This window comes from Oncorhynchus nerka, linkage group LG28, assembly GCF_034236695.1.
Source record: "Oncorhynchus nerka isolate Pitt River linkage group LG28, Oner_Uvic_2.0, whole genome shotgun sequence".
In the NCBI taxonomy this organism is placed as follows: Eukaryota; Metazoa; Chordata; class Actinopteri; order Salmoniformes; family Salmonidae; genus Oncorhynchus; species Oncorhynchus nerka.
In genome coordinates, this window is record NC_088423.1 from 18,293,957 (window position 1) to 18,316,210 (window position 22,254).

The 22,254-nt window shown below is 49.6% G+C and overlaps 1 protein-coding gene across 2 annotated transcripts in view; it reads left to right on the top strand.

The window, feature by feature from the left end:
• The window catches only part of LOC115113833 (disks large homolog 5-like), a 167,826-nt gene that overhangs the window by 112,900 nt on the left and 32,672 nt on the right, over nt 1-22,254 (top strand). For both annotated transcript variants that reach the window (XM_065012672.1, XM_065012673.1), the window contains exons 20-30: nt 5,094-6,026; nt 6,291-6,411; nt 6,706-6,853; nt 7,048-7,175; nt 8,496-8,582; nt 8,873-9,050; nt 15,523-15,685; nt 17,281-17,414; nt 17,570-17,734; nt 18,082-18,271; nt 18,880-19,028. In XM_065012672.1, the coding sequence (XP_064868744.1) occupies nt 5,094-6,026; nt 6,291-6,411; nt 6,706-6,853; nt 7,048-7,175; nt 8,496-8,582; nt 8,873-9,050; nt 15,523-15,685; nt 17,281-17,414; nt 17,570-17,734; nt 18,082-18,271; nt 18,880-19,028 (2,396 nt within the window). The remainder of the gene's footprint in view (nt 1-5,093; nt 6,027-6,290; nt 6,412-6,705; nt 6,854-7,047; nt 7,176-8,495; nt 8,583-8,872; nt 9,051-15,522; nt 15,686-17,280; nt 17,415-17,569; nt 17,735-18,081; nt 18,272-18,879; nt 19,029-22,254) is intronic.

The window sequence follows — 22,254 nt, forward strand, 5'->3', positions numbered from 1 at the left end:
AGGAATGGATGGATGGTTGGAGGGGAGGAATGGATGGATAGATGGAGGGATGTGGAGGGAGGGGGAGGAATGGATGGATGCTTGGAGGGATGTGGAGGGAGGGGAGGAATGGATGGATGGTTGGAGGGGGAGGAATGGATGGATAGATGGAGGGATGTGGAGGGAGGGGAGGAATGGATGGATGGTTGGAGGAAGGGGGAGGAATGGATGGATGGTTGGAGGGAGGGGGAGGAATGGATGGATGGTTGGAGGAAGGGGGAGGAATGGATGGATGGTTGGAGGGGGAGGAATGGATGGATAGATGGAGGGATGTGGAGGGAGGGGGAGGAATGGATGGATGGTTGGAGGAAGGGGGAGGAATGGATGGATGGTTGGAGGGAGGGGGAGGAATGGATGGATGGTTGGAGGAAGGGGGAGGAATGGATGGATGGTTGGAGGGGGGGAGAAATGGATGGATAGTTGGAGAGATGTGGAGGTAGGAGGAAGAATGGATGGATAGATGGAGGGAGGGGGAGGAATGGATGGATGGTTGGTTGGAGGGGGAGGAATGGATGGATGGTTGGAGGGCGGAGGAATGGATGGATGGTTGGAGGGCGGAGGAATGGATGGATGGTTGGAGGGATGTGGAGGGAGGGGAGGAATGGATGGATAGATGGAGGGATGTGGAGGGAGGGAGAGGAATGGATGGATAGATGGAGGGATGTGGAGGGAGGGAGAGGAATGGATGGATGGTTGGAGGGATGTGGAGGGAGGGGGAGGAATGGATGGATGGTTGGAGGGATGTGATGGGAGGGGGAGGAATGGATGGATGGTTGGAGGGATGTGGAGGGAGAGGGAGAAATGGATGGATGGTTGGAGGGATGTGGAGGGAGAGGGAGAAATGGATGGATGGTTGGAGAGATGTGGAGGTAGGAGGAAGAATGGATGGATAGATGGAGGGTGTGGAGGGAGGGGGAGGAATGGATGGAGGGATGTGGAGGGTTGGGGAGGAATGGATGGATAGATGGAGGGTTGTGGAGGGAGGGGAGGAATGGGTGGATGGTTGGAGGGATGTGGAGGTAGGAGGAAGAATGGATGGATAGATGGAGGGTGTGGAGGGAGGGGAGGAATGGATGGATAGATGGAGGGTTGTGGAGGGAGGGGGAGGAATGGGTGGATGGTTGGAGGGATGTGGAGGTAGGAGGAAGAATGGATGGATAGATGGAGGGTGTGGAGGAGGGGAGGAATGGATGGAGGGATGTGGAGGGTTGGGGAGGAATGGATGGATAGATGGAGGGTTGTGGAAGGAGGGGGAGGAATGGGTGGATGGTTGGAGGGATGTGGAGGTAGGAGGAAGAATGGATGGATAGATGGAGGGAGGAGGAATGGATGGATAGATGGAGGGTTGTGGAGGGAGGGGGAGGAATGGGTGGATGGTTGGAGGGATGTGGAGGTAGGAGGAAGAATGGATGGATAGATAGATGGAGGGATGTGGAGGGAGGGGAGGAATGGGTGGATAGATGGAGGGATGTGGAGGGAGGGGGAGGAATGGGTGGATGGTTGGAGGGATGTGGAGGATGGAGAGAAATGGATGGATAGATGGAGGGATGTGGAGGGATGGAGAGAAATGGATGGATAGATGGAGGGATGGAGAGAAATGGATGGATAGATGGAGGGATGTGGAGGGATGGAGAGAAATGGATGGATAGATGGAGGGTGTGGAGGGGAGGGATGGATGGATGGAGGGATGTGGAGGGAGGAATGGATGGATAGATGGAAGGATGTGCAGGGAGGAGGGATGGATGGATGGTTGTGGAGGGAGGGGGAGGAATGGTTGGAGGGATGTGGAGGAGGGAGAGAAATGGATGGATAGTTGGAGGGAGGTGGAGGAATGGATGGAGGGATGTGGAGGGAGGGGAGGAATGGATGGATGGTTGGAGGGGGAGGAATGGATGGATAGATGGAGGGATGTGAAGGGAGGGGGAGGAATGGATGGATGGTTGGAGGGATGTGGAGGGAGGGGGAGGAATGGATGGATGGTTGGAGGGGGAGGAATGGATGGATAGATGGAGGATGTGAAGGGAGGGGGAGGAATGGATGGATGGTTGGAGGGATGTGGAGGGAGGGGAGGAATGGATGGATAGATGGAGGGATGTGGAGGGAGGGGGGAGGAATGGATGGATGGTTGGAGGGATGTGGAGGGAGGGGAGGAATGGATGGATGGTTGGAGGGGGAGGAATGGATGGATAGATGGAGGGATGTGGAGGGAGGGGCAGGAATGGATGGATGGTTGGAGGGATGTGGAGGGAGGGGGAGGAATGTATGGATGGTTGGAGGGAGGAATGGATGGATAGATGGAGGGATGTGGGGAGGGGAGGAATGGATGGATGGTTGGAGGAAGGGGGGAGGAATGGATGGATGGTTGGAGGGATGTGGAGGAGGGGGAGGAATGGATGGATGGTTGGAGGAAGGGGGAGGAATGGATGGATGGTTGGAGGGAGGGGAGAAATGGATGGATAGTTGGAGAGATGTGGAGGTAGGAGGAAGAATGGATGGATAGATGGAGGAGGAGGAATGGATGGATGGTTGGAGGGGGAGGAATGGATGGATGGTTGGAGGGATGTGGAGGGAGGGGGAGGAATGGATGGAGGGATGTGGAGGGAGGGAGAGGAATGGATGGATGGTTGGAGGGATGTGGAGGGAGGGGGAGGAATGGATGGATGGTTGGAGGGATGTGGAGGAAGGGGAAGAATGGATGGATGGTTGGAGGGGAGGAATAGATAGATAGATGGAGGGATGTGGAGGGAGGGGAGGAATGGATGGATGGTTGGAGGGATGTGATGGGAGGGGAGGAATGGATGGATGGTTGGAGGGATGTGGAGGAGAGGGAGAAATGGATGGATGGTTGGAGAGATGTGGAGGTAGGAGGAAGAATGGATGGATAGATGGAGGGTGTGGAGGAAGGGGAGGAATGGATGGAGGGATGTGGAGGGTTGGGGAGGAATGGATGGATAGATGGAGGGTTGTGGAGGGAGGGGGAGGAATGGGTGGATGGTTGGAGGGATGTGGAGGTAGGAGGAAGAATGGATGGATAGATGGAGGGTGTGGAGGGAGGGGGAGGTATGGATGGATAGATGGAGGTTTGTGGAGGGAGGGGAGGAATGGGTGGATGGTTGAGGCATGTGGAGGTAGGAGGAAGAATGGATGGATAGATGGAGGGTGTGGAGGGAGGGGAGGAATGGATGGATAGATGGAGGGTGTGGAGGGAGGGAGGAATGGATGGATAGGTGGAGGGAGGGGGAATGGATGGATAGATGGAGGGTTGTGGAGGGAGGGGAGGAATGGGTGGATGGTTGGAGGGATGTGGAGGGATGAGAAATGGATGGATAGATGGAGGGTGTGGAGGGGGCAGGAATGGATGGATGGTTGGAGGGATGTGGAGGAGGGGGAGGAATGTATGGATGGTTGGAGGGGAGGAATGGATGGATAGATGGAGGGATGTGGAGGGAGGGGAGGAATGGATGGATGGTTGGAGGAAGGGGGAGGAATGGATGGATGGTTGGAGGGATGTGGAGGGAGGGGGAGGAATGGATGGATGGTTGGAGGAAGGGGGAGGAATGGATGGATGGTTGGAGGGAGGGGAGAAATGGATGGATAGTTGGAGAGATGTGGAGGTAGGAGGAAGAATGGATGGATAGATGGAGGGAGGGGGAGGAATGGATGGATGGTTGGAGGGGAGGAATGGATGGATGGTTGGAGGGATGTGGAGGGAGGGGAGGAATGGATGGAGGGATGTGGAGGGAGGGAGAGGAATGGATGGATGGTTGGAGGGATGTGGAGGGAGGGGAGGAATGGATGGATGGTTGGAGGGATGTGGAGGGAAGGGGAAGAATGGATGGATGGTTGGAGGGGGAGGAATAGATAGATAGATGGAGGGATGTGGAGGAGGGGAGGAATGGATGGATGGTTGGAGGGATGTGATGGGAGGGGGAGGAATGGATGGATGGTTGGAGGGATGTGGAGGGAGAGGAGAAATGGATGGATGGTTGGAGAGATGTGGAGGTAGGAGGAAGAATGGATGGATAGATGGAGGGTGTGGAGGAAGGGGGAGGAATGGATGGAGGGATGTGGAGGGTTGGGGAGGAATGGATGGATAGATGGAGGGTTGTGGAGGGAGGGGGAGGAATGGGTGGATGGTTGGAGGGATGTGGAGGTAGGAGGAAGAATGGATGGATAGATGGAGGGTGTGGAGGGAGGGGAGGTATGGATGGATAGATGGAGGTTTGTGGAGGGAGGGGGAGGAATGGGTGGATGGTTGGAGGCATGTGGAGGTAGGAGGAAGAATGGATGGATAGATGGAGGTGTGGAGGGAGGGGGAGGAATGGATGGATAGATGGAGGGTGTGGAGGGAGGGGGAGGAATGGATGGATAGATGGAGGGTGTGGAGGGAGGGGGAGGAATGGATGGATAGATGGAGGGTTGTGGAGGGAGGGGAGGAATGGGTGGATGGTTGGAGGGATGTGGAGGGATGGAGAGAAATGGATGGATAGATGGAGGGTGTGGAGGGGGAGGGATGGATGGATGGAGGGATGTGAAGGGAGGGGGAGGAATGGATGGATAGATGGAAGGATGTGCAGGGGGGAGGGATGGATGGATGGTTGGAGGAAGGGGAGGAATGGATGGAGGGTTGTGGAGGGAGGGGAGGAATGGGTGGATGGTTGGAGGGATGTGGAGGGAGGTGGAGGAATGGATGGATGGTTGGAGGGGGAGGAATGGATGGATAGATTGAGGGATGTGGAGGGAGGGGAGGAATGGATGGAGGGAGGGGGAGGAATGGATGGATAGATGGAGGGTTGTGGAGTGAGGGGGAGGGAAGTGGAGGGAGGGAGAGAAATGGATGGATAGATGGAGGGTTGTGGAGTGAGGGGGAGGGATGTGGAGGGAGGGAGAGAAATGGATGGATAGTTGGAGGGATGTGGAGGGATGGATGGATGTCAAGTAGTTTTTTTCTAAATAGCTCCTGAACGTTATTGTTTTTAATGTGTGCTGTAATGTTGTTATGTGTTTAAGACTGTAACATATCAATTTCCACCCTGGGGTTATATTCTATTTAGAGCACGCTGCTGGACAGAGGAGGAGACAGAGGAGGAGACAGAGACAGAGGAGGAGACAGAGACAGAGGAGGAGACAGAGACAGAGGAGGAGACCGAGACAGAGGAGGAGACAGAGACAGAGGAGGAGACAGAGACAGAGGAGGAGACAGAGACAGAGGAGGAGACAGAGACAGAGGAGGAGACGGAGGAGACAGAGACAGAGGAGGAGAAAGAGACAGAGGAGGAGACAGAGGAGGAGACAGAGGAGGAGAGGAAGAACACACCACTACTCCAGAGAGAGAGAAGCCGAGCGGAGGCACCTGGCCTAAAGTCTTGGTGGGCGCGTCCATCCTCGAGTGTGCCCAGCTCTCCATCTATAAGAAGCCCAAGCAGAGGAAGTCCATCTTCGACGCAGACACCTTCAAACGGCCCGAGGCGTCCTCCAAACTGGACTACCTCTCCTTGTCCCAGCTATCAAAACACTCCCCGCAGGACTCTCAGTCTGAGGTGGGGCCAGGGGTGGGGATAGGGCAGACCCCTCCCACCCCACCTCAGAGGAGCGATTCGTTCAGGTTCAAACACCGCCAGCAGATCAGCTCTGCCTCGGACTCCACCATCACCACAGGGACAGGCACCCCTCCAACCCCTGGAGGGGTGGAGGGTCGAGACAGAGACGGAGATAGGGAAAAGGACAGAGATGGGGAAAGAGACAGAGAGAGGGACAGAGACAGAGAAAATCGGGACAGAGACGGGGACAGTGAGAAGCACAATTACTACATAGACCCTCCTGGAGAGGGGATGCAGCCAATCATCAGCTCCAGGAAGTCATGTGATGAGGATGTAAGCAGGCAGAGGGGGGAGGAGCTGGACAGGGACAGGAGAAGGTACCGTCCCAAATCAGCCCCTGCGTTACGCCGGAACATGACCCCTCTACACATCCACATCCCTATCCAGGTAATTAACATTCCTGATTGATTGATTGATTGGTTGATTGATTGATTGGTTGTTTGGTTGATTCATTAATTGAGCCCTGTGACTGTGCTTAGCCAAACTTTCCAAGTTTCCTTTTGGTACGATGTTGATATTCTTATTGATTTGCCATTACACGCAACAAATATTCACTCTGCAATAAAGTCCTGTGTTTTCCATACGCTGCATGTCGTGTCAGTGTGTGTTACTAGAGCTGATAGTTCCTGTCCGTCTTTACTGTGCGTCCAGAGTTTCTCTAATGACGAGGCGTCTCCAGAGCCGGTGGACTTGGTGCGTTTCTCTCCCATGCGCTCTCATCGTTACAGCGTGCCTTTGGTACCACCAGGATACAGCAGCACCATGACTGCACGTAAGTCTCCTGTTACTAACAAGTAATTGTATATTAGATCATCTCATTAAAGATGCATCTTCTTATCTTGTTTTCTCCACTGTGTTTTAGTACAGGTGTGATATTGCACCTGATCTCTTTCCTGTTTTCTTAACCCTTACTGGCCCTGATTTAACAGATGGCGTCTCTTTTGAATTGTGATGATTGTGACCATGTCTTTTAAAAAAAAATCTTACTGCGTCTAACTTATAAGAGCTGTATAAGAGTGTCTGCTTCATGACTAAAATGTAAAGGTCCTTGTTTTTGGTCATCCAGACCCCGGACACAGAGGTCTAGCCCCGTGTCCTGCTGTCACGGCTGTGATGAGGAACCCAGTCTATACTGCCTGGAGCCATGACGTTCACACAAACCACAACTGTCCTCCTGCACCCACCTCAGGCAACCACTCACACTCTCACCCCAGGTAGATACCCCTCCTCAATGCCAAGCCATTTCCAGGTATCCCAGGTCTGAATCAGTCCATGATTAGAAGGCAGTAATTCAAACATAAACTTAATGTCAACAATGTACTTAATGGTCTAGATCTTACAATATAGCTCAACATAGATATGTCATAATCGGCTGCATGAATGTGATGACTGTGTTCTACTCCTATAGTCCCCAGCACCAAGGTCGTCTGAGCCTGGATTTGAGCCACAAGCGGTCTGGTGACTTAACGTCAGATTCATCACCCTGTAGCCAGACACCACACAGCACCAACTCCCTGCCCTCCAGTACCAGACTGGGTCAGTGAACGAACAAATGAACGAACGAATGAACGAATAAAAAATAAAAAACCTTATTGAGTCAATAATTAGATTTTTACATTATGAGCACAGCAATCATTTACATTCTAGTCATTTAGCAGACGCTCTGACCCAGAGCCACTAACAGAGGTGAGTGGATACATTTTAGTCATTTAGCAGACGCTCTGACCCAGAGCCACTAACAGAGGTGAGTGGATACATTTTAGTCATTTATCAGATGCTCTGATCCAGAGCCACTTACAGGTGAGTGGATACATTTTAGTCATTTAGCAGATGCTCTGATCCAGAGCCACTTAGAGGTGAGTGGATACATTTTAGTCATTTAGCAGACGCTCTGATCCAGAGCCACTTAGAGGTGAGTGGATACATTTGAGTCATTTAGCAGATGCTCTGACCCAGAGCCACTCAGAGGTGAGTGGATACATTTTAGTCATTTAGCAGACGCTCTGACCCAGAGCCACTAACAGAGGTGAGTGGATACATTTTAGTCATTTAGCAGATGCTCTGATCCAGAGCCACTTAGAGGTGAGTGGATACATTTTAGTCATTTATCAGATGCTCTGATCCAGAGCCACTCAGAGGTGAGTGGATACATTTTAGTCATTTAGCAGACGCTCTGACCCAGAGCCACTAACAGAGGTGAGTGGATACATTTTAGTCATTTAGCAGATGCTCTGATCTAGAGCCACTTAGAGGTGAGTGGATACATTTTAGTCATTTAGCAGATGCTCTGATCCAGAGCCACTTAGAGGTGACTGGATACATTTTAGTCATTTAGCAGACACTCTGATCCAAAGCCACTTAGAGGTGAGTGGATACATTTTAGTCATTTAGCAGATGCTCTGACCCAGAGCCACTTAGAGGTGAGTGGATACATTTTAGTCATTTAGCAGACACTGATCCAAAGCCACTTAGAGGTGAGTGGATACATTTTAGTCATTTAGCAGACACTCTGATCCAAAGCCACTTAGAGGTGAGTGGATACATTTTAGTCATTTAGCAGACGTTCTGATCCAGAGCCACTTACAGAGGTGAGTGGATACATTTGAAACTTTGTTTTTTACTCGTCCCCCGTGGGATTCGAACCCACAACCCTGGCATTGCATGCATCTACCAACTGAGCCACACGGGATCATACATGTAGTGCTTTTACTATCGTAATAATCCGTTTATGGTCTTTCATGGCATGAATAATATTAACATTCACTTGTCTTACCCCTCTAAGATAGAGGTTGTTATTACTGTTAGTCTGTATGTTACTACTGGTAACTCGCCTCCATCTGTTTATGATCTTGACAGGTTCCTCTGGTAATTTACATTTCCGGCAGGAGCGTATGAAAACCCCCCCTACTCGATACCCACGGTCTGTTGCAGGGTCTGATAGAGGTAGGTTGTTTATGTCTCCTGCTTCTACAAGGTTACATATTTACCTCCAACAGTATGAGCTTATTGAATTATGAATGTATGTAATGAATAGATTTTCATGAATGTATTTGAAGGGATTCAATTATTTTTTCTGTGCCCATCAACTATGTGGTAACAAAAGTAGCATTTATTTACCTAGAAAGTACATGGGCAATTGGATTACGACACAGTAATAACCTATGAGTAACTTAGTTTCTCCTCCCTCTCCTTTCTTCCACCATGTCACCCTCCTCTCGCCTTCCCCCCACCAGGGTCCTTGTCCCACTCAGAGTGCAGCTCCCTGTCCCACTCCACTCCTCCCATGTCCCCCGCCAATCTAGAGACATCGTCCTTTGCCAGCAGCCAATCACAGAGCTCTATCTCCACCAGCGCCACCCAGCCCAGGATATCAGCCAGCCCTGCCTTAATAGGGGACCGACGGAAGGACAGGTGCAAACATGCACACACAAACACACAGCGCGAAAGCACACACACACACACACAGCCACACATGTGCACGCGAAAGCACACACACACACACACACATGTGCACGCGAAAGCACACACACAGCCACACATGTGCGCGCATCAGCACACTAGAGTCCTACATGGGTCAGTTTTTTGGAGCCACACCTGCTCCTTGCCGGCTACATCAATTCCGAGCCCCACCCAATACCCCACAGCAGGACAGAGTTTTCTCTGCAATCCGACCCACCCGCATAGCATTGTTCCGAGAGCTGATCCCTGACCCGCAAAATAATGTACATTTATTTAATTGTTTTTATGACTCCAGAGTAGTAGGCTATTATTCCCCTTCCCTGCATTAATGAATTTGTCTGCATGTCTATTCAACATTTGAATAAAAGGAAACCAATATTTTCTTTTCGTCATAATGCGATGCAGCACATTGACAAATCAAATCGACTTCTAATTAGCCTTCTTACCTAATGAAAGCCTATAGCCGACATACAAAACAATACCTCTACATTCAATATGTTTTCAGATAATCAAATAGTTTCATTGAAACTTAAATGAACAATTCCCAGAATCTAATATAGCCTACAAAAATACATGCATTTAGTTGGCTATACTCAAACTTTCACCAGCTGCATCGGTTTAAACTTTATATGATCTGAGTATGGTCTAAATGAACAAACTGATAATTAACAGAATTATTGTCAGCAAATACCTTCTGGGCACGTTTTGCAGGCTATGTAAGCTATCCATATACCGGGTTGCTCTCCTGGCCTACAGTGACTCCTAAATCCTTCCTAACCAGGGATTTCACTTGCCAGCACCTGTTTCCACGATGGTGTATTCCACCATCATTACATATCTTCTTATTTCTCTGGTTACATGAACCATTTCCAGGTGAGCTAGGCTAGCTAGGGAAAGAGAACCTGACAATGTATTGTCACGTGTGGTGGCGGGACGGAACATAGCTCTGCACGTGGACAAATTAGAATGTTTCAGCACCACACAAAGAGACAGTACCTGCTCTACACTCTCTCACTGGGTGGCCGGTAGCCTACTGCCTGCCTCACCACTCACAGAATGGAATTCGCAACACAACAAGCTCCTGGGTTTGTAAAATCTATATATTTTGATTGAAGACCTTTCCGACCTGATGCAGGACTCTAACACACACACACACACACACACACACACACACACACACACCTGCTTTGAGGTACCATCCCCATCACGTTGACTAGTTACCTGTTGCCTCATTAGTCAATGGAACATGTTGATATATACCTGTACATCCCATCGGTCTCTCTTCTGTTTGTCTTTGTCTCTTGTCTGTCTGTCTGTGAGTTGATGCTGATCGTAGTGTTAGTGGTGAAGTAAACATCACTGTCTGGAAGCTGTGTCCCACGTCGTTTGTGGCTCCATCTTCTATAATTTGATCTGTAAACTGTCTTTCCTTCCCCTTGTCTATCTGGAGCTCTCTGAACCTGCCTGACATCCACCCTCTCATTTCTGGGATTTTCTATTCGCTCCCTTTCCCTTTCTTGCTTTTCCTCCTTTGCCTCGTCTTCCCCTCTTTTTCTTCTCTTCCCTCTCTTCCCCTTTCCCTCTGTCCCTCTCCTCACCCTCTGTCCCTCTCCTCACCCTCTGTCCCTCTCCTCACCCTCTGTCCCTCTCCTCATCCTCTGTCCCTCTCCTCACCCTCTGTCCCTCTCTTCCCCTTTCCCTCTGTCCCTCTCCTCACTCTCTGTCCCTCTCCTCATCCTCTGTCCCTCTCCTCATCCTCTGTCCCTCTCCTCATCCTCTGTCCCTCTCCTCATCCTCTGTCCCTCTCCTCATCCTCTGTCCCTCTCCTCATCCTCTGTCCCTCTCCTCACCCTCTGTCCCTCTCCTCACCCTCTGTCCCTCTCCTCATCCTCTGTCCCTCTCTTCCCCTTTCCCTCTGTCCCTCTCCTCACCCTCTGTCCCTCTCTTCCCCTTTCCCTCTGTCCCTCTCCTCACCCTCTGTCCCTCTCTTCCCCTTTCCCTCTGTCCCTCTCCTCATCCTCTGTCCCTCTCCTCATCCTCTGTCCCTCTCCTCATCCTCTGTCCCTCTCCTCATCCTCTGTCCCTCTCCTCACCCTCTGTCCCTCTCCTCACCCTCTGTCCCTCTCCTCACCCTCTGTCCCTCTCCTCATCCTCTGTCCCTCTCTTCCCCTTTCCCTCTGTCCCTCTCCTCACCCTCTGTCCCTCTCCTCACCCTCTGTCCCTCTCTTCCCCTTTCCCTCTGTCCCTCTCCTCACCCTCTGTCCCTCTCTTCCCCTTTCCCTCTGTCCCTCTCCTCACCCTCTGTCCCTCTCCTCACCCTCTGTCCCTCTCCTCATCCTCTGTCCCTCTCCTCATCCTCTGTCCCTCTCCTCATCCTCTGTCCCTTTCCTCATCCTCTGTCCCTCTCCTCATCCTCTGTCCCTCTCCTCATCCTCTGTCCCTCTCCTCACCCTCTGTCCCTCTCCTCACCCTCTGTCCCTCTCCTCACCCTCTGTCCCTCTCCTCACTCTCTGTCCCTCTCCTCATCCTCTGTCCCTCTCCTCATCCTCTGTCCCTCTCCTCATCCTCTGTCCCTCTCCTCATCCTCTGTCCCTCTCCTCATCCTCTGTCCCTCTCCTCATCCTCTGTCCCTCTCCTCACCCTCTGTCCCTCTCCTCACCCTCTGTCCCTCTCCTCATCCTCTGTCCCTCTCTTCCCCTTTCCCTCTGTCCCTCTCCTCACCCTCTGTCCCTCTCTTCCCCTTTCCCTCTGTCCCTCTCCTCACCCTCTGTCCCTCTCTTCCCCTTTCCCTCTGTCCCTCTCCTCATCCTCTGTCCCTCTCCTCATCCTCTGTCCCTCTCCTCATCCTCTGTCCCTCTCCTCACCCTCTGTCCCTCTCCTCACCCTCTGTCCCTCTCCTCACCCTCTGTCCCTCTCCTCATCCTCTGTCCCTCTCTTCCCTTTCCCTCTGTCCCTCTCCTCACCCTCTGTCCCTCTCCTCACCCTCTGTCCCTCTCTTCCCCTTTCCCTCTGTCCCTCTCCTCACCCTCTGTCCCTCTCTTCCCCTTTCCCTCTGTCCCTCTCCTCACCCTCTGTCCCTCTCTTCCCATTTCCCTCTGTCCCTCTCCTCACCCTCTGTCCCTCTCCTCACCCTCTGTCCCTCTCCTCATCCTCTGTCCCTCTCCTCATCCTCTGTCCCTCTCCTCATCCTCTGTCCCTCTCCTCACCCTCTGTCCCTCTCCTCACCCTCTGTCCCTCTCTTCCCCTTTCCCTCTGTCCCTCTCCTCACCCTCTGTCCCTCTCCTCACCCTCTGTCCCTCTCCTCATCCTCTATCCCTCTCCTCATCCTCTGTCCCTCTCCTCATCCTCTGTCCCTCTCCTCATCCTCTGTCCCTCTCCTCACCCTCTGTCCCTCTCCTCACCCTCTGTCCCTCTCCTCATCCTCTGTCCCTCTCTTCCCCTTTCCCTCTGTCCCTCTCCTCACCCTCTGTCCCTCTCTTCCCCTTTCCCTCTGTCCCTCTCCTCACCCTCTGTCCCTCTTCTCACCCTCTGTCCCTCTCTTCCCCTTTCCCTCTGTCCCTCTCCTCACCCTCTGTCCCTCTCTTCCCCTTTCCCTCTGTCCCTCTCCTCACCCTCTGTCCCTCTCCTCACCCTCTGTCCCTCTCTTCCCCTTTCCCTCTGTCCCTCTCCTCACCCTCAGTCCCTCTCCTCACCCTCTGTCCCTCTCCTCATCCTCTGTCCCTCTCCTCATCCTCTGTCCCTCTCCTCATCCTCTGTCCCTCTCCTCACCCTCTGTCCCTCTCCTCACCCTCTGTCCCTCTCCTCACCCTCTGTCCCTCTCCTCATCCTCTGTCCCTCTCCTCATCCTCTGTCCCTCTCCTCACCCTGTGTCCCTCTCCTCACCCTCTGTCCCTCTCCTCACCCTCTGTCCCTCTCCTCATCCTCTGTCCCTCTCCTCACCCTCTGTCCCTCTCCTCACCCTCTGTCCCTCTCTCACCCTCTGTCCCTCTCCTCACCCTCTGTCCCTCTCCTCACCCTCTGTCCCTCTCCTCATCCTCTGTCCCTCTCTTCACCCTCTGTCCCCCTCCTCACCCTCTGTCCCCTCCTCACCCTCTGTCCCCCTCCTCACCCTCTGTCCCTCTCCTCACCCTCTGTCCCTCTCCTCATCCTCTGTCCCTCTCCTCATCCTCTGTCCCCCTCCTCACCCTCTGTCCCTCTCCTCATCCTCTGTCCCTCTCCTCACCCTCTGTCCCTCTCCTCATCCTCTGTCCCTCTCCTCACCCTCTGTCCCCCTCCTCACCCTCTGTCCCCCTCCTCACCCTCTGTCCCCCTCCTCGCCCTCTGTCCCTCTCCTCACCCTCTGTCCCTCTCCTCATCCTCTGTCCCTCTCCTCATCCTCTGTCCCCCTCCTCACCCTCTGTCCCTCTCCTCACCCTCTGTCCCTCTCCTCATCCTCTGTCCCTCTCCTCACTCTCTGTCCCTCTCCTCACCCTCTGTCCCTCTCCTCACCCTCTGTCCCTCTCCTCATCCTCTGTCCCTCTCCTCACTCTCTGTCCCTCTCCTCACCCTCTGTCCCTCTTCTCACCCTCTTTCCCTCTCTGTGTGATTTTCTTTCCCTCTCTTTCCCTGTATTTTCCTTCTCTTCTCTCTTTCCCTGTATTTTCCTTCTTCTCTCTTTCCCTGTATTTTCCTTCTCTTTCTTTCCCTGTATTTTCCTTCTTCTCTCTTTCCCTGTATTTTCCTTCTTCTCTCTTTCCCTGTATTTTCCTTCTCTTCTCTCTTTCCCTGTATTTTCCTTCTTCTCTCTTTCCCTGTATTTTCCTTCTCTTCTCTCTTTCCCTGTATTTTCCTTCTTCTCTCTTTCCCTGTATTTTCCTTCTTCTCTCTTTCCCTGTATTTTCCTTCTCTTCTCTCTTTCCCTGTATTTTCCTTCTTCTCTCTTTCCCTGTATTTACCTTCTTCTCTCTTTCCCTGTATTTTCCTTCTCTTCTCTCTTTCCCTGTATTTTCCTTCTTCTCTCTTTCCCTGTATTTTCCTTCTTCTCTCTTTCCCTGTATTTTCCTTCTCTTCTCTCTTTCCCTGTATTTTCCTTCTCTTCTCTCTTTCCCTGTATTTTCCTTCTCTTCTCTCTTTCCCTGTATTTTCCTTCTCTTCTCTCTTTCCCTGTATTTTCCTTCTCTTCCCTCTTTCCCTGTATTTTCCTTCTCTTCTCTCTTTCCCTGTATTTTCCTTCTCTTCTCTCTTTCCCTGTATTTTCCCTCTTCTCTCTTTCCCTGTATTTTCCTTCTTCTCTCTTTCCCTGTATTTTCCTTCTCTTCTCTCTTTCCCTGTATTTTCCTTCTCTTCTCTCTTTCCCTGTATTTTCCTTCTTCTCTCTTTCCCTGTATTTTCCTTCTCTTCTCTCTTTCCCTGTATTTTCCTTCTCTTCTCTCTTTCCCTGTATTTTCCTTCTCTTCTCTCTTTCCCTGTATTTTCCTTCTTCTCTCTTTCCCTGTATTTTCCTTCTTCTCTCTTTCCCTGTATTTTCCTTCTCTTCTCTCTTTCCCTGTCTTCCCCTGTCTTTCCTTCTCTTCCCCTGTCTTTCCCTCTTTCCTCCCTCTCCCATCGCTCTTCCCTCCCTCTTCATCTCTGCTCTAGATATCTGTTCTATAACAGATCCTTTCTCCGCCTGCCTCTGGCTGTTAGGCCCAAGTTCTCCTCATTACGGAGCTTGAGGTTTGTTCTACACTAGTCAGGCACGCAGAAATGTATGCCTCTTGAGTCTTGATTTTTCTAACATTGTTAAAGTACCTGACTGTTTTATTTGTAATGCTTTAAGTAATATGGCTCAATTGATGACAGGAAGCATATAAGAATAAGGGGAAAAGCAATCAGTGTGCTTAAACTCCCCGAATTGTAAATTCTATGTAAATTCCCATGAATTCCAAAAAGTATTTTGTGCCACTTTGAAACTTCCTGTAATTTTGCAACGCTAATCCTTTGCATTTGAGAAGTCCTTAGTGAGATGTTGAGACTAAGTTATAACATAAGAGAAAATACACATTATATTCCTGTGTCTTCAGTGCTTTTCACTAGTTCCTTAACATTGCATGACGATGCTGTTGAATTTTGTCTGATGGCATGATTGGAACATGATGTGGAGCCTGGCTGGAACATCCTTTGTATGCACGGCTTATATCTGTGTCGTAATATGCTTTAACAGAAGGAGCCATTCACATTCAGGCTAGTCAGTACTTTCCCTTATCATTTACTCATTTACATTGGCCTTTGATATTTAGTATTATTTCAAAATTGTGCCAAAGTAAAACCACTTTTTGCATGATGATGTTTTAACGGGATGGGGTTTGTGTGTGTGTGTGTGTGTGTGTGTGTGGTGTCATTACAGTATGACGCTAAGTCAGTATTAGGTTTTGTAATGTTTTTCTTTCTGTTGGTCTCCTAAAAGGCCCTATCTGGAGGAGCCCCGTAACGTGACGGTACAGAAGGGGGCAGAACCGCTGGGCATCTCCATCGTGAGTGGGGAGAATGGGGGTGTGTTCGTGTCCAAGGTGACGGCAGGAAGCATTGCGCACCAAGCACGGCTGGAGTACGGGGACCAACTGCTGGAGGTATGTTTTCCTCACCTACTTTTTGGGTCATAGTCCCGTGTAAGCTCAGTTAGTAGATCATTGGACTTGAATGACGCTTGCCACGTCAGGGTTGTTGGTTCAATTCCCACAGGGGACCAGTATGAAAATGTATGCTCTCGCTACTGTTAGTCGCTCTGGATAAGAGTGTCAGCTATATATCTGCAGTAATAATGAAATGTTTGAATGATGGGTTTCACAATGTTAAAAAAAAAAGAAAACGTGTTTTTGGTCACACATAAAATTGCATTAACGATGGTTCAGTCTTCCTATTGGTCAACGAAAGCCGGACCGGCTCTTGTTGTTAAATTGGCAGGCTGCACCCCCCCACCCACCACGCTATTCCTTCAGCGTCACTCAGAGGGGTGGTTATCATCCCACAAGCAGAATCATCAATGGCAGAAATCAACCTGCCATTACCTGGTTGTTAGAATTCTATTATGTTTGCCTAAATTCAGTTTATGTGACAAAACAAGCAATTCATTGTGTACAGCATCATTGTACCATTTTTTTTTAATAAAAAAAAAAATATTTTATTTATTTATTTTGCCCCCTTTTTCTCCCCAATTTCGTTGTATCCAATTGTTAGTAGCTACTAACTTGTCTCATCGCTACAACTCCCGTACGGGCTCGGGAGAGACGAAGGTCGAAAGTCATGCGTCCTCCGAAACACAACACAACCCAACCAAGCCACACTGCTTCTTAACACAGCGCGCATCCAACCCGGAAGCCAGCCGCACCAATGTGTCGGAGGAAACACCGTGTACCTGGCAACCTTGGTTAGCGCTCACTGCGCTCGGCCCGCCACAGGAGTCGCTGGTGCGTGATGAGACAAGGATATCCCTACCGGCCAAGCACTCCCTAACCCGGACGACGCTAGGCCAATTGTGTGTCGCCCCATGGACCTCCCGGTCGTGAACTCAGAGTCTCTTGCTCAAATCTATCGGTCGCAGGTGTAGCGAAATGCCACCGCTGCAGGTGACAATACAAAATTAAAACATAGGCCCCTCATTGTACCATTTAAATGTTGTTTTACAGGGTCAGCCATAGCAGTATGGCGCCACTGGAGCAAATAAGGGTGAAGTGCCTTGCTCAAGGGCACATCTACAGATCTTTCAACTTGTCAGCTCTGGTATTCAAACCAGCAACCTTTCGGTTACTGGCACAACGCTCTAACCGCTTGGCTACCCAAATATTTTTTTAATAATGAAAAATATAGTACTTTCAACTGTTTAAAGTTGGTGAATCATACTGTAAGTAAAGGGCTCAAGCGCGAGTAGTTTCCACTAGATTCCACAGCCACAAAGTCTCCACCATGTTGTGGGTAAACGGGATGCGGGGGAGGGGGCAGAGTTGTTTCTTTTCAGCTAGCTTACTCATGGCTGAGACATACTACATCTAGCACCTTTAGCTCAAAAAACATGTTTAAATGCCATTTACCCACATTCTCGATCAGAATCTTACTCTCTTTCTCTCACCTTTCCCCCTGTCTCTCTCGCTCTCTCTCTCTTCTTCTATCCCTCTCTCTCTCATCCCTCTCACTCACTCACTCAAACTGTTGTTGTTCTTTCTTTCAGTTTAATGGGATCAACTTGCGGAACGCCAATGAGCAGCAGGCGAGGCTTGTGATTGGTCAGCAGTGTGACACCATCACCATCCTGGCTCAGTACAATCCACACATGTTCCAGCTGGGAAACCACTCTCGCTCCAGGTAAGGCCACACACACACACACACACACACACACACACACACACACACACACACACACACACACACACACACACACACACACACACACACACAGAGCTGGGAAACCTCTCTCGCTCCAGGTAATAGGAGACTGATTTTGATGACATTCTTTTCAGTTCTCGTATGGAGTCCATCAGTGGTCAGCCAACCCCCCAGCTCAGCGGAGCCACCACTCCAGACAATCACTCCGTCATCGACACCTTGAGTGAGCAAGACGAAGGGACCATGACACCACCTTCTAAACAGACCACCCCAGCCACCAGCCCTCACAGCTCCTTCAGGTACAGGATTACTCAGGTGGTCATAATATTGTAGAAATAAATCGAATAAACAACAGCTGTAGCATTCTGTTCCTTAGTGTTAGTTATTAATATGTCATCAGGGTTTAAGTCAATTCCATTCATATTCAGTCAATGCAGGAAGTTGGAATTTGAGTTAGGTTCCTGAACTGACCTAATTGAAATGATGGTAATTGGGTTGCCAGATAGACTGACTGTGGGAGGTTTTAATTCAGTCAATTCAGGAAGTTGGAATTTCAGTTACCTTCCTGAATTGACCGAATTTAAGTGGTGGTCATTGTGTTGCCAGATAGACTCTGACTATGGGTGGCATATCCGTCTCTGTCCAGGCTATCTTCTCCAGGTGCAGGCTCTCGCAGGGCCCCAGAGGGGAGGCTGGTGCGGCTGAAGAAGGCCCAGGGAGAGTTGGGGGTGCAGCTCTGTGGAGGGAACCTGTATGGTATATATGTAGAGAGTCTGGAGGATGACAGCCCTGCCAAGTGTCCCGACGGACTGGTGCCTGGAGACCAAATACTGGAGGTAGAGTATAGGGCCGTATAGTATTGTATGGTGTAGTATAGAGGTATAGAAGAAAAATAAACGCACACCTATTAAGACAAGGTGCTGGCTAGCGGAGTAGAAAATTGAAAATAAAAGAGAGCCGCACACTCTAGGAGCTCAGATGCAAAAATGTAATACCAACGTTTTTACCAGGGTATAATTACAATTATACCCTGATGAAGACAGCTTGGCTGTCGAAACGTTGGTATTAAATGTTTGCATCTGAGCTCCTAGAGTGTGCGGCTCTCTTTTATTTTCAATTTTCTACTCCGCTAGCCAGCACCTTGTCTTAATAGGTGTGCGTTTATTTTTCTTCTATACCTCTATACTACACTCTTTTATTTTCAAGTAGTATAGAGGTAACCTGTATGGTACATACGTAGAGAGACAGGTATACATACAGACTTCCTGGGCCGTGTGTAGCACTGAAGTACATGCAGAGTTACACCAACACATACCGTTCTTCTTGCTAGCTACCGATTCCATTTTTTTATGTACAGTTCATTTGATGTTAGCAAACTATTCAGTGATTCACAAACATTTTGTGTTATTACTTTGCTCAATATTGAATGGATGTTTTTCAACAGTACAATGGTGTCAACATGAAGAATAAGACTGCGGAAGAGGCTTACCTGGAGATGTTGAAACCGGCTGAAACGGTCATGTTTAAAGTCCAACATCGTCTGGATGAGCTCGCCATGCTCAAAGACTCACCAGGAGATGGGTTTTATATCAGGTACTAAAACTATGTTGTCACTCTGAAATGTTTTCATATCAGATTGCTGCACATATTTCTTTTTGAAACATCAGTCAACATTTTACTACTGTAATCCCCTTCGTGTATGGAGTCACATCCGTCCTGTAGTCAACATCTTACTACTGTAATCCCCTTCGTGTATGGAGTCACATCCGTCCTGTAGTCAACATCTTACTACTGTAATCCCCTTCACGTATGGAGTCACATCCGTCCTGTAGTCAACATCTTACTACTGTAATCCCCTTCACGTATGGAGTCACATCGGTCCTGTAGTCAACATCTTACTACTGTAATCCCCTTCACGTATGGAGTCACATCGGTCCTGTAGTCAACATCTTACTACTGTAATCCCCTTCGTGTATGGAGTCACATCCGTCCTGTAATCAACATCTTACTACTGTAATCCCCTTCACGTATGGAGTCACATCGGTCCTGTAGTCAACATCTTACTACTGTAATCCCCTTCACGTATGGAGTCACATCGGTCCTGTAGTCAACATCTTACTACTGTAATCCCCTTCACGTATGGAGTCACATCGGTCCTGTAGTCAACATCTTACTACTGTAATCCCCTTCACGTATGGAGTCACATCGGGCCTGTAGTCAACATCTTACTACTGTAATCCCCTTCACGTATGGAGTCACATCGGGCCTGTAGTCAACATCTTACTACTGTAATCCCCTTCACGTATGGAGTCACATCGGGCCTGTAGTCAACATCTTACTACTGTAATTCCCTTCACGTATGGAGTCACATCGGGCCTGTAGTCAACATCTTACTACTGTAATCCCCTTCACGTATGGAGTCACATCGGACCTGTAGTCAACATCTTACTACTGTAATCCCCTTCACGTATGGAGTCACATCGGGCCTGTAGTCAACATCTTACTACTGTAATCCCCTTCACGTATGGAGTCACATCGGTCCTGTAGTCAACAACTTACTACTGTAATCCCCTTCACGTATGGAGTCACATCGGGCCTGTAGTCAACATCTTACTACTGTAATCCCCTTCACGTATGGAGTCACATCGGGCCTGTAGTCAACATTTTACTACTGTAATCCCCTTCACGTATGGAGTCACATCGGTCCTGTAGTCAACATCTTACTACTGTAATCCCCTTCACGTATGGAGTCACATCGGTCCTGTAGTCAACAACTTACTACTGTAATCCCCTTCACGTATGGAGTCACATCGGTCCTGTAGTCAACATCTTACTACTGTAATCCCCTTCACGTATGGAGTCACATCGGTCCTGTAGTCAACAACTTAATACTGTAATCCCCTTCACGTATTTAGTCACATCGGGCCTGTAGTCAACATCTTACTACTGTAATCCCCTTCACGTATGGAGTCACATCGGTCCTGTAGTCAACATCTTACTACTGTAATTCCCTTCACGTATGGAGTCACATCGGTCCTGTAGTCAACAATTTACTACTGTAATCCCCTTCACGTATGGAGTCACATCGGTCCTGTAGTCAACATCTTACTACTGTAATCCCCTTCACGTATGGAGTCACATCGGGCCTGTAGTCAACATCTTACTACTGTAATCCCCTTCACGTATGGAGTCACATCGATCCTGTAGTCAACATCTTACTACTGTAATCCCCTTCACGTATGGAGTCACATCGGTCCTGTAGTCAACATCTTACTACTGTAATCCCCTTCACGTATGGAGTCACATCGGGCCTGTAGTCAACATCTTACTACTGTAATCCCTTCACGTATGGAGTCACATCGGGCCTGTAGTCAACATCTTACTACTGTAATCCCCTTCACGTATGGAGTCACATTGGTCCTGTAGTCAACATCTTACTACTGTAATCCCCTTCACGTATGGAGTCACATCGGGCCTGTAGTCAACATCTTACTACTGTAATCCCCTTCACGTATGGAGTCACATCGGGCCTGTAGTCAACATCTTACTACTGTAATCCCCTTCACGTATGGAGTCACATCGGGCCTGTAGTCAACATCTTACTACTGTAATCCCCTTCACGTATGGAGTCACATCGGTCCTGTAGTCAACATCTTACTACTGTAATCCCTTCACGTATGGAGTCACATCGGTCCTGTAGTCAACAACTTACTACTGTAATCCCCTTCACGTATGGAGTCACATCGGTCCTGTAGTCAACATCTTACTACTGTAATCCCCTTCACGTATGGAGTCACATCGGGCCTGTAGTCAACATCTTACTACTGTAATCCCCTTCACGTATGGAGTCACATCGATCCTGTAGTCAACATCTTACTACTGTAATCCCCTTCACGTATGGAGTCACATCGGTCCTGTAGTCAACAACTTACTACTGTAATCCCCTTCACGTATGGAGTCACATCGGTCCTGTAGTCAACATCTTACTACTGTAATCCCCTTCACGTATGGAGTCACATCGGGCCTGTAGTCAACATCTTACTACTGTAATCCCCTTCACGTATGGAGTCACATCGGTCCTGTAGTCAACATCTTACTACTGTAATCCCCTTCACGTATGGAGTCACATCGGGCCTGTAGTCAACATCTTACTACTGTAAGCCCCTTCACGTATGGAGTCACATCGGGCCTGTAGTCAACATCTTACTACTGTAATCCCCTTCACGTATGGAGTCACATCGGTCCTGTAGTCAACATCTTACTACTGTAATCCCCTTCACGTATGGAGTCACATCGGGCCTGTAGTCAACATCTTACTACTGTAATCCCCTTCACGTATGGAGTCACATCGGTCCTGTAGTCAACAACTTACTACTGTAATCCCCTTCACGTATGGAGTCACATCGGTCCTGTAGTCAACATCTTACTACTGTAATCCCCTTCACGTATGGAGTCACATCGGGCCTGTAGTCAACATCTTACTACTGTAATCCCTTCACGTATGGAGTCACATCGGGCCTGTAGTCAACATCTTACTACTGTAATCCCCTTCACGTATGGAGTCACATCGGGCCTGTAGTCAACATCTTACTACTGTAATCCCCTTCACGTATGGAGTCACATCGGGCCTGTAGTCAACATCTTACTACTGTAATCCCCTTCACGTATGGAGTCACATCGGGCCTGTAGTCAACATCTTACTACTGTAATCCCCTTCACGTATGGAGTCACATCGGTCCTGTAGTCAACATCTTACTACTGTAATCCCCTTCACGTATGGAGTCACATCGGGCCTGTAGTCAACATCTTACTACTGTAA